We start from the raw sequence: 16186 nt of genomic DNA on the forward strand, positions 1-16186 counted from the left end.
ATGACATTTACAATATTTTTGCATGTTTCAACAAAAATGCCCTCTATTATGTGGCGGAAGTTTCGATTCAGCATCTACTACTAGATGTCTACGATGGGAATTGCGTTTCTTTTTCTGGATCCGAACCACTTGGCTCGACTGGAAGAGCTGGATTCTTAGACTACCAAGATTTCGGTTTTACTGGTAAACGTACGTAAGCGCGTAATTCTCACTGCATTCTTCTTATTAGCCTGACGACAAAATCTTCCATCAAAACGAGCAATGAGAGCATCTTGTACCAACCGGCTCAATATCCTGACTCGTTCACGATCAGATTTGAATTTACTGTTGTGTTAAAGCTTGTAGAAACTTTGTGCACAGAGTTAGAAACATACACGAAGCCAAAAGAAAGCTTCTTTCACCGATCTTTGTGTCTCGTTACACTTATGCCGAATTGTAACAGTCTGTGAATATTTATGCCGTGAAAAATTAAGCCTTAATCTCGGAGTGGCACATTTTTATGGTGGATTTTGTAGCCATACAGCTTGTCTTTATCAGCAATGACTGTCTATTTAATCGTACCAGTAATGATTCATTAATGAGTTCTGATGCAGGTGGGATGAGGAAATACTGCCCCCTTCTGGTGAAGCTGTGTCATTTCACTTCTCATAGGCCTCTGGAAAAAGACCAGAACGCCCTGTTGAAATATAAAAATGTGATTTTTATATTAACAATTAAAATACTGATTTAAAAAAGGTAAATGGCCAGACATGTCACAATGCTGTTTGCACAGAGGAAGATTCTAGGACATGCAGACTTTGTATTATAAAGGTGTATGAAAATATAGATTATGCTTTATAAAACAGCAATGGCTTCTTACTAACAGGGAATTTAAAAGCCAGCTGATTTGATTGGACATTTTTAATATACTTAATAAACCATGTGTTTTGAAGCAACAGTTGAGGCCTTCAGTCATGGCAGATGCTTTTTCTGAAGTCACCAAGAGCAAAAAGTGGATTCCCATTTATGAATATTATCTAAACAGTTGATATTTCTGTTATGATACAGTGCAATTGTAATGCTCAGAGTTCACATGATCACATCGAATTAACCATCCTAGTTAATTCAATGTGAATCGATCGATTAGCCAATCAGACGTCATGAAACATTGCGAGGCTGGTAAGTTGAGCCACTCAGGACAAAATACCATAAAGGTATTAAAAAGAAAAGGAGCCATATTATTTTATACACATTTTTAATTTTTAACGTTGAGTCATCAGATACAGTGTTTCATGACTTAAGTGAATCACTGACAATATGTAAGAGTCATCCATCCATTCACTCACCTCCAGAGAACAAAGTCTGATAAGCAGCTATTTTTTAAAGATCAAGTTGAACAGATCTGATAAGCAGCCAATCTGCTGCTTTTCTGATCAAGGTAAACTCATACTCATTATTTTTCTAGATTTAAAAAAAATGTCTGGCAGTGGACAAATATAAATCCGTCTAAACCCTGGCATTCTTTTTCATGTGAACATGTATATCTACAGAGAGCAGCGAAGGGGCGAAAGGAGTTCTGCATCACAGGCATGCCTCTGGAGTTTTGGGTCTACATTCTGGGGGGAGGGTTGGCCCGACCGAGTGCAGTCATACTCCCAGGAAAGCCACAGCTGTATCCCTCTCTTCTATAAGCTCTGCTGCGGTGGCGTCCATCTTGGACCGGGAAAAGTCATTGATCGCCAGGCCCTCCACAATCTTCCAGGTCTTATCCTAATGAGACAAAAAGAAAACAAAGATAGCACTCTTATAGCAAAATGATTCTCAGGGAGCTTGCTGAAATGTGAAAGCGAGGTCATATCAGAGCCACCTTGATCTGGACAGGGAACGAGTAGACGAGGTCTTCTGGGACTGCATAGCAGTTTCCAGTGGAGTAGATCCCCATAGAGGTGAATTCACCCTGTAGAAAAGACAAAGCGGGTCAAACTGTGTTTGAAATGCATTATTGTGGCATCAAAATTCAAACTAACAGCCATTAAAAATGAAGAATAATCAAAAGCTTGCACAGACATTTTCAGGGAAAGGTGCTCAAGTCAACATGGAACAGGCAGGTGACTTAATAGACAGATACATTCTTTTGTTTAAACAAAAACAATCAGTTTTAAACAATCAGGCATGTACACCAATTTCAATTACCAATAGCCATTTTCTGTCTGATGCAGATGTTTATTAATATTCTAAACTCTACAATTTGGTTTGTCTCAAACAGGCAAGGCCACAGCAAAGTATAAGCAATGCAACAACGCACAACATGGCTATCAGAGGAATCATCCATACTTCTACATGTAGCCAGTGTTGATATATGACAGAAATTATTCTTAGAAAGTTAAGATTAATTAGATTAATTACAACCTCTGGGGACTCATAACAAAATTATGTTAGGCACAGTTGCAAATATGTGGGGCATTGGTAATATTGGGTTCTAAATCCAGAAATGCTACTTATAGGGCACACACTACTATGACAGAGTATTAGGGCCACAATAATAAAAGTAAAAAATGTAATTATGGGAATAAAGTAAATAAATAAGGTCTCTAGAGCTGTGCGATTTAAATGTCAAATACATCTTTAGCATACACAGAGAGATATGTCTGTGTCCTTAAGGCTGTCATTGTTAACTGACAATCAAAATGATCCCCTCTTCAGGGATCAATAAAGTGTTATTATCTTATCATCCTTTAATATTACCAGCATTAAGTAAGAATAATATGAGAATAAAGACATATTATGAGAATAAAGTAAAAATGATAGGAGAAAAAAATGACAAGAGAAAAAAAAGTAGTATTAGGAAACTTACCTCTGGGGTACCAACCCAGATGTCCCTCATGTGGTCACAGATGGCTTTTGCTGCAGACATGGCGCTGGACAGCTTTCTCGCCTTGATGACTGCAGCACCTCTTTGTTGAACAGTCTGTAAAAAAACAACATGGACTACTTAATTAAGTCTAAAATGATTCTTAATGACATCAAAAGCTTGAGTGTCCCTTTGAAGATTGAAGCTGAAATGCTTGGACCCTGAAATGATGAAAGTTTTAATTCTTGTAGTCGCCAATTTCTACGTTATTAGGGTCAGCAAACCCCCGCCCACTGCAATAAGTGTGAAGGGTGCTCCATTTACTGCCATTATGCCATTATATCAAAAGGTACAGGTTTGGCCCTGACAGAGGAGACATCAACTCACAGCTATAAAATCCCCTTTGAGCCAAGCATCGTCCTTGACCGCGTCAAAGCACGCGAGCTCGCTGCCAGACATGTTGACCTTGCAGTGGTGCACATCTGGGTACTGGGTCGACGAGTGGTTGCCCCAGATAATGACATTCGTCACCTGCGTGGCTGGAACACCGCAGCGGATTGCCACCTGCAGCGTGTGAGAGGGTGAGAGCTCACATTTAATCACAGATTTGGTAAGCAAACAGAAACTAAAGTGCTCAAAAAGGTAAGGGACCTGGGAGCGGGCCCGGTTGTGGTCCAGACGTGTGAGGCAGGAGAAGTTTTCTTTAGGGATGGAGGGAGCGGACTTGGCTGCTATCAGGCAGTTGGTGTTTGCAGGGTTTCCCACAACCAGCACCTGAAAATGGACCCAGCTACATATAACCCTGCAAACTTATCATGTCAAGGCACAAATCTGTAACTGTAAGAAAAATGTTAAAGAAGCAACACAAAGAGAAATGATTGTTACCTTGACGGTCTTCTTAGCGTACTTATCCAAGGCGGCCCCTTGGCTCTTGAAAATGTTCACATTAGCTTTCAGAAGGTCCTTCCTCTCCATCCCTTCCTTCCTGGGCATTGAGCCCACCAGGATGGCAACGTCCAGGTCTTTGAAGGCCACCTCCTCCTTGTCAGTGGGCACGATATCTGTGAAAGGAGAAAATAAGCTGCTGGTTAATTGTTTTTTTACAATAAAATCCCAAAACCTGAGGACAAGATCTTATCAAGAAATGCACCATAAGGAGGTTAAATGACAATAGGCCTGTAGCTCTGATGTCTGTTGATGTCTGTGGTAATGCAATTCTTTGAGTGAGTGGTGTTGAAGCAGCTGAAGGACATCCCAGTAATCTGCAGAACCCCCTGCTGTTTGCTTTCTGAGCAAACAGGTCAGCAGTCAACTTGGGACTTAACTTCATCCTGCACCACCTCGATCGCTCAGGGACATTTGCCAGGATCCTGTTTGTGGACTTCAGCTCAGCTTTCAACACTATCAAACCAGATATCCATCACTGTAAGCTCCCACATAAAAACCATCAGCACAGGCACCCCAAACCCAAGAGGTGTGCAACACTGACCGGACTCCCGAAGTTGGCAAGCGATACGACTGTCACTGGTCTGATCCAGTACATTGATGAGTCTGCATACATACAGGAGGTGGATTGGCTGATCCACCATTTTGGTCAGAAACACCTTGAGTTTAACAGTGAGATAACAGTGAACTTGAGATAACAGTGAACTTTCAGATGACACACCCTACCATCTTTAACAGTGTTCCCTATGGATCACTTCAAGTTCAAGGGAGTCACCCGTTGTCGAGACCTGAGATGGTCCTCATACATAGACATTATTTGGAAGAGACTACTTCATGATGGTCATCTTCTATATGGCCACCATTCAGACCATCCTGTGCTTGTCCATCACTGTGCAGTTTGGCTAATCCACAAAACAGGATAAGTTCATAACACAACAAACAACTAGGTATGTTGAGAGAATCATCTCAGGCCGATCTTCCCTCCAAATAGGTCTTGTACAATTCTAGGGTCAAGAAACAAACCACTGGTATTTTTGCAGACTCCACATATCCTGGAAACTGTTGGGACTTTTACATTCAGGTTAGTGCTACATAGCGTTATTTGAAGAAAAACAGCTGTCACAAAGAGCTTCTATCCTAGACTCTCCAATGAACACTCAACACTCAGTGCCCTGATTGAAACCATGCATTTTGCACCAATTCAACCTCGTCTTCCTTGGTAAATGTGTAAAACAGCGTTTTACACATTTTGTCCCTTGAGTTTGTGGGCTGTTTTGTGCATAAATTGTGCTTTGGTCAGACTAAAAATGACTTGGCAATTAAAAACAAACAAACAAAACAAATCAAGCTATAGACAATGGTCACACACTAGAGTGAAAAACATAGCTAAATGGACCCTGAACATTTATCATGGAGACCCAGAATTGTATCTGTCCATTTCTGTGTTTAAAGTGCTGTATTTGCACTGCAGCTGGTTAATACAGGGGCCACTCAGTGCCTGTCCAAACAAAGCATCATTTCACAGAGAAAAAAAACAACAATCTAGGTCACAATGGAGTTGGCGCAAAATGGCCCCTCACACTCGATCTCATGATGAGGGTTACAAAGGCGACACCTAAAGACTTTTAGACACGAAGGTCACGTGGTCTGAACTAAAGTCTCCAGAGGAGACAAAGCAGATCCGTACACAATTCCTGGGGTTAACATTTAGTTCAGAGAGTAAAAGACAATCATTTCTACCCCAAATAAAAAGTGTGATAAAAGGGCCTCAGGAGTGGATAGTTGTTATTGTTAGATAATTTGGGAATGCTTGAAATAAGAATTTATATGATTTGAAAACCAGACTTAAAATTGACACTAAATTGAACAAGTGAACAAGTAGTCGTACTTTTTTTGTCACTCCAGTTAATGTTTTCTAACCCATCTTGGAGATTGAGGAATTAAAGGTGATTGCTACAATCATTTCATGACATACTGTAAAGACTTCAAAAACTAACATCTACTAGCAGGAGCTTGCTCAGCCCATTTAGGCCAGTGAAAGAAAAACAGCTGATAGGCCTCAATGGGTAGCAAGACAAAGCTGAATATTAAGCGATTAAGAAATTCTTTAAAATTTTAGCATTATTATGGAAGTTTGCTTTCCTTAATTTGTAAAAATACAAAACCACAAGCATTCACAGTGTGTAGGTCACATTTAAAAAGGCGCAAAATAGAAGTAGAAAGGGAAAATTTGGCAACATGCGGGTAAGAGAAGTAGACTATCAATTGGGGCAAATTTACCTGGAACCAATACCACTAAAAGCCTATCCAAGTACACACATTTAAGTGATTTGTTATTTCTTATACAGAAAAAAAAAAGACCCAAAAACGAGCTCAATGATGATACAAGAACATTCACAAATAAGACGTGTGAATAATTTATTTATTTGAGAAATCCCAGCCATAAAATTGCTCACTAAATCAGCAATACAAATCTAATTATTATTATGTAACCAAAGACCGCAGGGGGGAATTTCAAAAATTTATGAATCATAAATAGAGATGAATGCCACTGGGGTTGTAAAACAGGCCCAGCAGTGACTTTACTTTGTGAGAAAATTTAACTAAACATAACTCCCTACCTGTATTCTCACTGCATTTTTACAGAGACCAAGAGTTTGATTACACACAGCATCTCATCGTGGTACCCTGGCTGCAATACGGCAGACATGAAGGCTCTGCAAAAGAGAGTGACGGGAGCTGAGAAGTTCACTAAATTCTGTTCAGCGCTAAACGGAACGGGACATCTCACAATCACGTCGATAAGATTTTAAATAGCTTTTTAATAGAAAGTGCATGTGTTTCAGCCATTTTGTTGAAGACACATGTGTGCTTTATGCAATTAGTCATCTTTTTACACAAACCTGGTGAATGATCCCTAGAAAGAGATCTCATTTTATTGCATTGTTGAATTTATTTTCCTCATAGTTTGAAATGTTTACCTCTCAGAAGTGGAAGGGAACAGTCCTGCAGCTCCATGACCACACCCTCCAACACTGGCAGCATGGGAGTAATGTCCAAAAGAAGCAAGATGATTGGCTAATAAATGAAAGAGTGAGAGATATTTAGTATTAGATTGAAAATAATGAAGCATATTAAATTAATGTGGTGTGTATTTAATTCTGAAGTGTATTGTGCGAGGCTTCAGACAGACTGCACGAGTAAAGCTGTAAGACTTGGTGACAACTGTGTGTGCCAAACGGATCAAGTGGTTTTAAAAATGGACTAAGACACTTGGCACAAGATCCTCCTCACTGACTTCAAGGACAATCCTCTTTCATCGGAGGCCGCATGGGTGAGCGAGTAGAGTCTGTTCAACTCCAACATAGCCAACATATGCTCATTGCCACCCCCTTCAAAATATGGCGTGGGGCATTCTCCACATACACAGCAGTTTCCGAACACCTGTCAATATCTGTCACACTGTAACTGCACCACATAATGAGATAATGGGCTTTAGCGGGTTGTTAGGGCACAATAAAGGCCATCTTTACCTGATCTTTGCCAAAGACATCTCCCTTGGCAATGCTCAGCAACAAAGAGTATGCAATTTGTCCAGCAGCGCCGGTCACCAGAACTCTGATAGGCTCAGACTGAAAAATACAAATTCAAGAAACAGAAGTACAAATTTTCTTGCTTTCAGAAAGGCGGTTTTCTGAAGGTGGCAGCTAAATTAATTTTTTTATACACATAGCAGGGGGGTCTCTGTTTTTGTTAACTGGATTAAATAGATCAGGGGGTCAATGTATTAATAGACCCTTTGGTCTCTATTAGGATCCTACTGTTGCATAACAAAACCAGGATAAATTTAGGTTATCAGCTGATCCACATCTCTACCATTCATTCATTCATGACCTTAAATTTCACTCTAACGCAAAATAAGCACATCGTTTTAATAGAGAACAAATGAACTACAAATTGTATAAACTTTCTTGTCTTTCACCAACTTACTTCAAATTAAACACATGTTTTTATCACTAACTAAAAGAAAAATGACAACACTGTTCACTCGACGAGTTTAATATATATCTACAATACTTTGGAAAAGAAAATTCCTTAATTGAGCATCTTCTGCTTCTAGTACTTACCATGCTGACAGAACTCGAACTGCTCTCCCCCCACTTCTGACTGACGAATGAAGTCACTCCTATTTAAAGCCTCTTTTCACTACGACACTTTTACTTGTCATACGGCAGACTGAGCATGTATGGAATTGTAGTTCATTATCGTTACAGTCAAAGCCTTTATCGAAAGGTGCTAACTCAGCTCAAGAAAACAACAATTAGATATTATTTTGAATTCTTCTCGGTGTTGAAAAAGTGCTTTCATTTGGTATTCGATTGAATTAACACCATATGCGATGGGTACTGAGCTCAATAACCGCTTTTTAGAACACCAAGTGAGCTAGCTAGCTAGAATTAGCCCTTTTAGAGCCGCGTGTGGTTGCTTAGCGACGTAGAAGCCGCGAGCGCTGCTAGCTGGTAGCCTAGCCGCTTGTCAGAAGGACACACAGAACAAGGACTTCAGAAACAACAACTGGCACAGCAGTGACCTTAGCATAAATTATTCACATAAGATAAAGCGATATAAACAAGTTCAGTGAGAGACGGGCATTAAGTTTGGATAAGTCTCGTTCACGTCCTGACGAAACTTGCAACCATTTAAAGTGAAAAGTGTGTTGCCAACTGAATGCCAAGAATATAACAAAGATAAGGTAATGACTGTATTTATCTTTTCCTCTAATTTTACTTTTTGTGTTTGTATGAGTGATGTTCATCTTGACGCATATGTGCATTGTTTTTAGAAAAACCGTCTTACAATGCCGTTATCGTGTTTCTTTAGTAACGTAGCATTACACTGACATATTTCCAAACACTGAAATTGCATTACCTAATATAGGGTAATATTTAATAATGGTCATTGTCTCCGTGAAAATTGTGGCGTTACTATCTAGATTTTAGAACATACAGTTAGAAATATTTAAAACAACTAAACAACTAAAGGAAATTTCTAATTTAATATTTAATATAAACTTTACATTTCCCATGTAAAGTTTAGCAGGGGAATAATGACAGCAATTAAAAAGGGCCTGGTGTGTGTATGTGTGTTCAGCATCTAAAAGCTTACATCAATGTCTCTAAAGAAAATATAAGTAAGGTTCTATACATTTTGCACCCCACTTGCCAGAATTTCGGCAGCAAGACCTGATTTAAGATGACTCCTCAAGTTTTTATTAGAATATTTTTGTCTCATTTGGCTCCTTTTTTCTTGGTTTGTGTGTTTATTATGACATTTATTTACACAGGTCAATAAACAGATTGACATGTGTGTAGAGTAGTCTCTCTGCAAATCCAACAACAACAGCAAAAAAATACTATTATACTTATTTGAAGTGAGGGAAACAGAATTGAGAAGTTTGCTCAGCTTTAGAAATAAAGTTCACATTGTGAAAAAAATTAATGTTGTAACTGAGATAACATTTTATTAATTTATTACAAAAAATGTGTTCTGTGTTTTATTTATCAATTAAGGTCAAAGGTGAAACACAAACTGAGTAGCTTTTTCCAATCATGTGTGTTGATATTTTCAACTCCAGATCACTGTATTAAACTATTTTAATCTAAATTAAACATGACACGTTTTCTTGTTTCTGAGGTGGTTAAAGGTACAATATTTGAAAGAAAATTGTGTCATATCTGTTGTTGGTTTCCAACACTTATCAGAGTAAAACAGCTGAATGTAGTTTATCCATAGTTTTCATTTGAGGCTTATGTATCCAACGTAATTTTCTGAAAGTAAATTAATATTTACATTTTCTTATTGTTCTGGTTTTAAGATTGACCACACATCACTAACATGAGACTTCACCTGGCCTTAATTTATGTGTTCTCACCTAACAGTGACAGAGCCCGATCTGCATGCTCCCTTTCTCGAGATGGTCTGTGTTTGATAGTTTCATTCAGAGCTGTATAAAGCAGCTGTTGTTTCCTGTTTAATTTGTACCCTTATGGGTAATAAATACTCGCTTTACATTGGTACTGGCATGAGGAAAATCAGGAGTCTGTAGCTTTCAGTTTATGACTGTGAGTTTAAGATCATGGAAAGAACAATGCAATATTGAAATTTCCGTACCATTGAATCTGCCTGAAAATATGTCGCGCGCACTAACTTAAAAGATTTTGTGCATACGAAGGCTGTAGATGTCCACATTGTACCATTAGACATTTAGACAGAAATGTCTAATGTTACTTTTTTTATATAATGTTATTTTTTTTGTATTTTTACGAAATACATACTCGTAGCATACACAAACGTTTTTTCCCAAACATTTGTGTGTATTTAGAAAACATACACCAATGTATATGTTGGTGCTGCACCACTTGTATGAAATGACACAAAAACCTCAGACGCAAACATGAGCTCAACAGCTGATGCTCCTTGTTGAGGAGTGGCCTAACACAAGGAATGCAACACTTGTAGAACAGTAAGGCGATATGGAGACCCACACCTTGTGAATCCCCCCCTTGTGACATGAAGAAGTCTTGATATCTTCATGATCACCTGAATGTTGCGATTAGTACAATGTTTGAATTAATAAAAAGAGTAGATTGACATGTTTGTCTTGTTCACCTGCTTACAAGTAAACAAGACAAAACAAGTGGGAGGAATAGTAATATCAGACAAAATAATGTGCTTTAGATGGCAACATTTTCTTAAATTTAGAGTTCATTAATGAAATGTCCATTTTCCCAAATTTCATAGCTTTCAATGCATTCAGTAAAATCCCATTAGGTCTGTTATTATTCTTTAAGGCATGTGACAGCAATGACTGCATTGCTGTGAATGTTACTTGATCCGTCTGACTACAGTGTTTGTTTTCCTCTCTGACAGTCTCCACAGTCAGCTTGACATGAGGGGATTAGGCATACTTTGTCTTCTTGAAAAAAGGAAATCGTAATAAACCAAGAAACAGCAGCTGGCCGCCTGATAGTATCTGGTGCCAGCTTGCATGCTAGCTTGATCCTTTGTGTTTGTGCAAGTGTGAAAACTATCGGCATTGTGGGTGTTTTTTTAGAGGTGAGACCTGGAGCAGAGAGGCAAAAGAAAATAGAAAGAGGTCATATGTGTATAATAATATATGTACAAAGTGTAGCAATGGATGATTCACATTCATGTGCGCACACGCAGAACCTATATTCTCGTTCCTGCTTTAAGTGACAAAGGTCCTTATAAGCATTTGACAGCATGTCCCCTGTCCACTACATCTCCTACTTTTCTTGTTCATCTCTTCAGCTCTATCTCCACACTCCCCATTTTATCTCTTCCTATTCTACCCCTCCATTTGTCCCTGTAGAGAGCACCTGAGTGACCCTGTTACACTGGCGCTTGAAGGCAGGCAGGGCGGTCGCACCCACCGGCCTCGGTATCGCCCCTTCTTATCTGCCTTCAGTAGACCAAATAGCCCTGACAGACTATCAGCGCTCACAATGAGATTGTAGGTTGCACTGAAACACAAAAGCACACAAAAAAGACACAAGCCCAGCAGATAATTGCATTACCGTGACTGTTATCTCTCAGTCAGTTCAGCATCTCTTTTCTTCCGACATCACTTTATTTACCTTGTGATGTTCCTGTGTCTTTGAAGCGTCATGTCCCTGCCTTAGATTAGCTGATGAAGTTGTAGAGATGAGTTTTGTCCCACTGTATCTTCGTCACAGTGGGTTTCAACAAAAACCCATGCGAACCTTGCAGTAACAATCGTAATTCACCAGGCGCCAGTATGCGGCCAGTTTTAAGTGCCTGGACATCACTTTTCCCAGCATTTGGGAAAAGATGTTTTCTTTTTTTCCTGTGAAGAAGCTTCTGTAGCACTTGTTGCCATAGCAGAAGCTTTGTGTTTGAGTAAGAGATTATAAGCTGGCAGTTTCCAGTTCAAAGTCTCATACTGAAATTTGATAACTATGAAAAAGCTAAGGATTTTAACACTACTTTGCTTTGTTTGACAAAATTATGAGTGGTTTATACAGCACATGTAAAGCTATTCCACTTCTCTGCTCTGGCTAGGTATCTAAAAAAAGTATAGACTTCAGGTCATCACAGATTTATTTAGCGGTAAAGACTATAATGCAAAAAGAAGGCATAGGAAAAATGTGGTAGATATTGTATTGCTGTGATACTCATACCCTGCACTTTTCCACTTTTTGTCACAATGCAACCATAAAATCAAATTTCCTTCCTTAAAATGTTAGAAAAATTATATGTTGATTTCAAAATTCTTAAGTAGATGTTTAGAAAGTGTGATCTGCATTTGTGTTCATTTAGCCTCATAGTGGACTCTCTTACGGTTTAGTCTTGGATTTTCTGTGGAATGTAGTACATAATTATTTGCAAAAATAATTTATGGATTTTTTTTATATTGCACATCAAAAATATTCAAAAAGAAATACAGCTTGGGTAGCTGAATTACCTAGCCGCAATCCTATTTGGCATGGTATTGCCTGGCTATTACAAATCAGCCAATCAAGGAGCACTGGGGTAGAGTCAGTCCATGGCACTGATTGACTCTACCTCAAAAGATTGTTGGCAGAAGACTTTAGATCGCTGGTCACACAGACCTTGAGAGTCCTGCAACTTTTACATGTGTCCTTTATCCCAAAATTTAATGTCTAAACTGCATCACTAGCATTAAGCCATGCTCTGCAGAGCTCTGCTAATGATGAGCTAATATTGGAGCCAGATGTGCTGAAGCAGAGAGACATCTAAACCTTGCAGGACTTGGGCCTTGAGGATTGGAGCTTGAGTCTGCTGCTGTAGACTTCAGCTTCTGTATTAGTGCCAAGATGATTTCCACTGTTTGTATTAATGCATATTAAGGTACATTTTGTGTTTGAATTATTGAAACAGGGAGTTACAGGCGTTTTTAGAGGGGATCTCAAGTCTTCATGGATTTCAACAGTGGTCCGTGACCTCCACAAGTACGAGCAGTACACTACATCCGTAGCACCTTCAGAAGTCACCTACATGTTAAATTGGCTCCATATATGTGTAATTTATTCTCAATAGAAATCTAGATGTTCTGTGAAGGCCTTTAGATTTTTTTTGGAGGACACTAGGGAACAAACAACTTCATCGAGATCAAGGAACACATCACTAAACTGCACACAGAAGACTATATTCGAAGAAAAACTATCAATGAACACACCACTAGCACACCATCGCAATGGTGACACATGATGCTGGTGTCATGTGGAAATGGGCCTTTCTTCAGCAAGAACAGGAAAGCTGATCAGATTGATTGAAACTAATTGCACCTGTTGCAAGCTGAAATAGGTTTGAGAATGGGTCATGGGTGCTCTGTCCAGCAGGACAATGGCCCTAAACATTCAACTAGAGGAAATGTGGCAAGACTTAGAAAAGGTATTCTCTGTCCAATCTGACTGAGCAAGAGCCATTTCAAAAAACGAATAAACATTCCAATCTTGAGATGTTTGAAGCAGATGGAGACTCATCCCAAAATATATGCTGCTAAATTGCTTTAAAACCATGTTTTCATTTCGTTCTATATGTATTTGGAATTTTGCATTAGTCTGTCACATAAATCCCAATAAAATATGTTAAAGTTTGCTACTGGAATGTGGCAGAGTGTGAAAAAGTGTTAAGGATTATGAATCCGTTCACAAAGCTAACAAAAAATTTGCCTATATTGAAGTATTTATTTTCCAGGGTGCAATATTACATCGGGAACCCTACAGGTCTGCTTGGGCTGTTGTCTGTACGGTTTTGGCACCTTCAGGACATGGCCTTGAGGGATGTGAAATGTTTCCTGTCTGGCTACAGTGTCTGTGATTGAAACTGGAGAATGATTTTGTTTCTAGCCAAGTGCTGGCACGCTGTGTAGGAGAAAAAGAAAAAAACCCAACACTCAATCAGAAAGAACACAGACCTCTGCAAACAGACTAACTAACTTCTTGGCACTGAAGCAGAACTATTCAATTAAATCTCATGGAGGACACACACATGCATACACGTACACCCACGCACGCACACACTGAGACATCTGAGGTGTGTCTCTTCCTCACTGTTAGCTGCCTTGACTACATCCTCCAACTCTCTCTTTGCCCCCCACCCTCAAGGGGTGTTTGCATAGGGAAATGGTCCGTGAAATGGGTTTGATGGAATCAAACTCCATATTAAGACAAATACATATTTTATAGCTGGTGATGGACTGATTGACGGGGCGGTGTCTTCATTTCTTCTGTGCGTCGCTGCCAAAGAAGATGATTATCGGCAACAGCAATATGAGGAAGGATCATGGCCTGGTTTCTTCGAAGAGGAGATGAGTTGTTGACTTGTCATGTTATGACTTTGAATGACTCTTGATGTGAGTAGTTGTGCAATTTTGTAGCAATTCTTTCTCTGACTTTGACCACAAGGGGGCACCAAACTGTCACATGTTGATGCTCAGCAACTGTCCCAACTGAGCACTCTCTCTCTCTGCTGTTGACAGCATCCCACACACTCCAAACTCACTGAAGGATGACCAAAAATGCAGCAGCAACAAGCCTCCTGAATCTGCAGCCAAATGATGTGGCAGCAAACTTGTAGAGAGTGGAATGTTGTCTACGCTTTTTTTCTTTTCATCAATGTGACTGTTGTTTTTGCATAACAAGGCTGGCTGACAAACCTTACACCCCACAAACCACCCATCACTGTTCAATAACTTCAAAACCCAAATCCATCCAAATGGGTCAGCGGTGGCAACCTGGTGCCGAAGCTGGCGGTCACGGCCCTCTGCACAGCCATAATGGCCTGTGGCACAACTACGAAGAGGGGTTGGGGAGGGACGGGGGGGTCACGTAACCAACAACATTCCTAGTACTTCCAAGAGGCCGGTCGTCTGCAGGTTCACCAGCATCACTGCTCGTCTCTGTTTATCTGCACAGTCTAAAAGGAAAAGAATGTTTTCCCCCCACAACACGGCTGTGTGGGGATTAAAGCCCATTCTGAGTGGCCCCGGGTCGTGCAGCAGATGTTAGCCAGGATAGCACTCGTTACCGTGCCAACGGTGCGCCTGCAGGATTGGCCCGACCAGACGACTCTAAGCCTATACATGTAAGGGAGAGGATGGGGAAGCTGTGGATAAAAGGAGGGCCCAATGTACGTGAAAGAGAATGTTGGTGGGAATTACTTCACTGCGTTTGTTCATGAGGTTACCTGCATCCCGTCTGGGATTCCCATCATCACCACCCACCTTAAACAAATGTGGTTTCTTTTGGTTGCTTATCTCTAATTTTGAATGTTTTTTTTAAATAGACCCTCCAGCTTTTTTTTTAAATGTGTTCAGTGAGAGGACATAAACATTTTATTAAGAAATTTCAGCTGCACTGCAGCCAAAAGTGATATGATACCTATGTTATACCAGCATTTGGCAATGATGTCAACGTTAACAACATTAAAACTCAAAAGAAGTGAGTGAGGCTAACCAACTCTTTGCTATTGGTTCTTTCATAACCCGTGGTTAGTGGTTATTCCGACAGACTCTCAATATCCGAAACCACACACAAAAAAGGCGCACAGAGTAAAAACCTGGGTCCAAATGACTCTATCTCTTAAGACCCCAGGAGGGTTGATCCTCAGCTATCCAATTCCATGCGGACACATCACAAATACCTCCAAAAACTTTAATTTTTAGCTGGATAGCTTTATTACTTGGTCAAAGTTACTCTGAGTAGATGCCATCCCTATGTTGGACTGTTTTGCATCAGAGTGTTTTGAATGCAAGACACCAGCCTCAGAACAAATCTTTTGTTCAAGCAAGAAACCAGATCTGGCAAGTCATTGGAGCTGTGGATGGTTAAATATTTGTTTTGCATGGTATGCTATGCTAACTGAGTCTTTCCTAGACTTACTATTGTTTTTTACCTTTTAAACCTGTGTTTAAGCTTCATGCACGAACAACTTTTTTCTGAGTTTGAATTGAAGAAGTTCCAGACATCTACCGGACTAGTGCTTTTCTGTTTTCAGATTTATCTCTGAACCAACGAGTGAGCCTCATTGCCTGTGAATAGCTACTACTATCACAAATGCTGGATATAAATGTGATCTTTTTCCTTTTTCCAGAGTGAATTCTGATGTGGATATTGTGGAAAACTTTACTTTAAAGCTTACATTTTTCTTGACCAATTTTCCATTTTCTCTTTTAGATGAGAAACATTTCTTAAATCTCTGAAATAGTCACTCAAAAATAGTTATTCCTGAGATGTTAGTACTCTTATTGGCTTTAATGTCAGAAATAGTTGCTATTTCACTCTAGTTGTTTCCTCTTTCTGACAGTCGGAAAGAGAAAACAAGGTCTGACAAGACAAGACTTGA

General features: G+C 39.6%; 2 protein-coding genes across 3 annotated transcripts in view; one reads left to right on the forward strand and one right to left on the reverse strand.

Moving 5' to 3' along the window:
- Positions 1-1217: 1217 nt before the first annotated feature.
- mdh1ab (malate dehydrogenase 1Ab, NAD (soluble)) lies at positions 1218-7979 on the reverse strand. Its single transcript, XM_055030240.1, has 9 exons — positions 7903-7979; positions 7309-7407; positions 6757-6853; positions 3716-3891; positions 3482-3604; positions 3218-3394; positions 2834-2947; positions 1847-1936; positions 1218-1749 (listed from the first exon to the last, which is right to left on the reverse strand). The coding sequence occupies exons 1-9, from the start codon at positions 7903-7905 to the stop codon at positions 1627-1629; spliced, it is 1002 nt and encodes a 333-aa protein (XP_054886215.1). The 5' UTR covers positions 7906-7979; the 3' UTR covers positions 1218-1626.
- Positions 7980-8028: 49 nt separating this feature from the next.
- wdpcp (WD repeat containing planar cell polarity effector) overlaps positions 8029-16186 on the forward strand; it is an 82128-nt gene continuing 73970 nt past the window's right edge. For both annotated transcript variants that reach the window (XM_055030234.1, XM_055030236.1), the window contains exon 1: positions 8029-8528. The gene's annotated coding sequence lies outside the window, so the exon portion shown is untranslated. The remainder of the gene's footprint in view (positions 8529-16186) is intronic.

Source organism: Poeciliopsis prolifica, unplaced genomic scaffold (assembly GCF_027474105.1).
Source record: "Poeciliopsis prolifica strain line A6 unplaced genomic scaffold, Auburn_PproV2 SCAFFOLD005, whole genome shotgun sequence".
NCBI classification, from domain to species: Eukaryota; Metazoa; Chordata; class Actinopteri; order Cyprinodontiformes; family Poeciliidae; genus Poeciliopsis; species Poeciliopsis prolifica.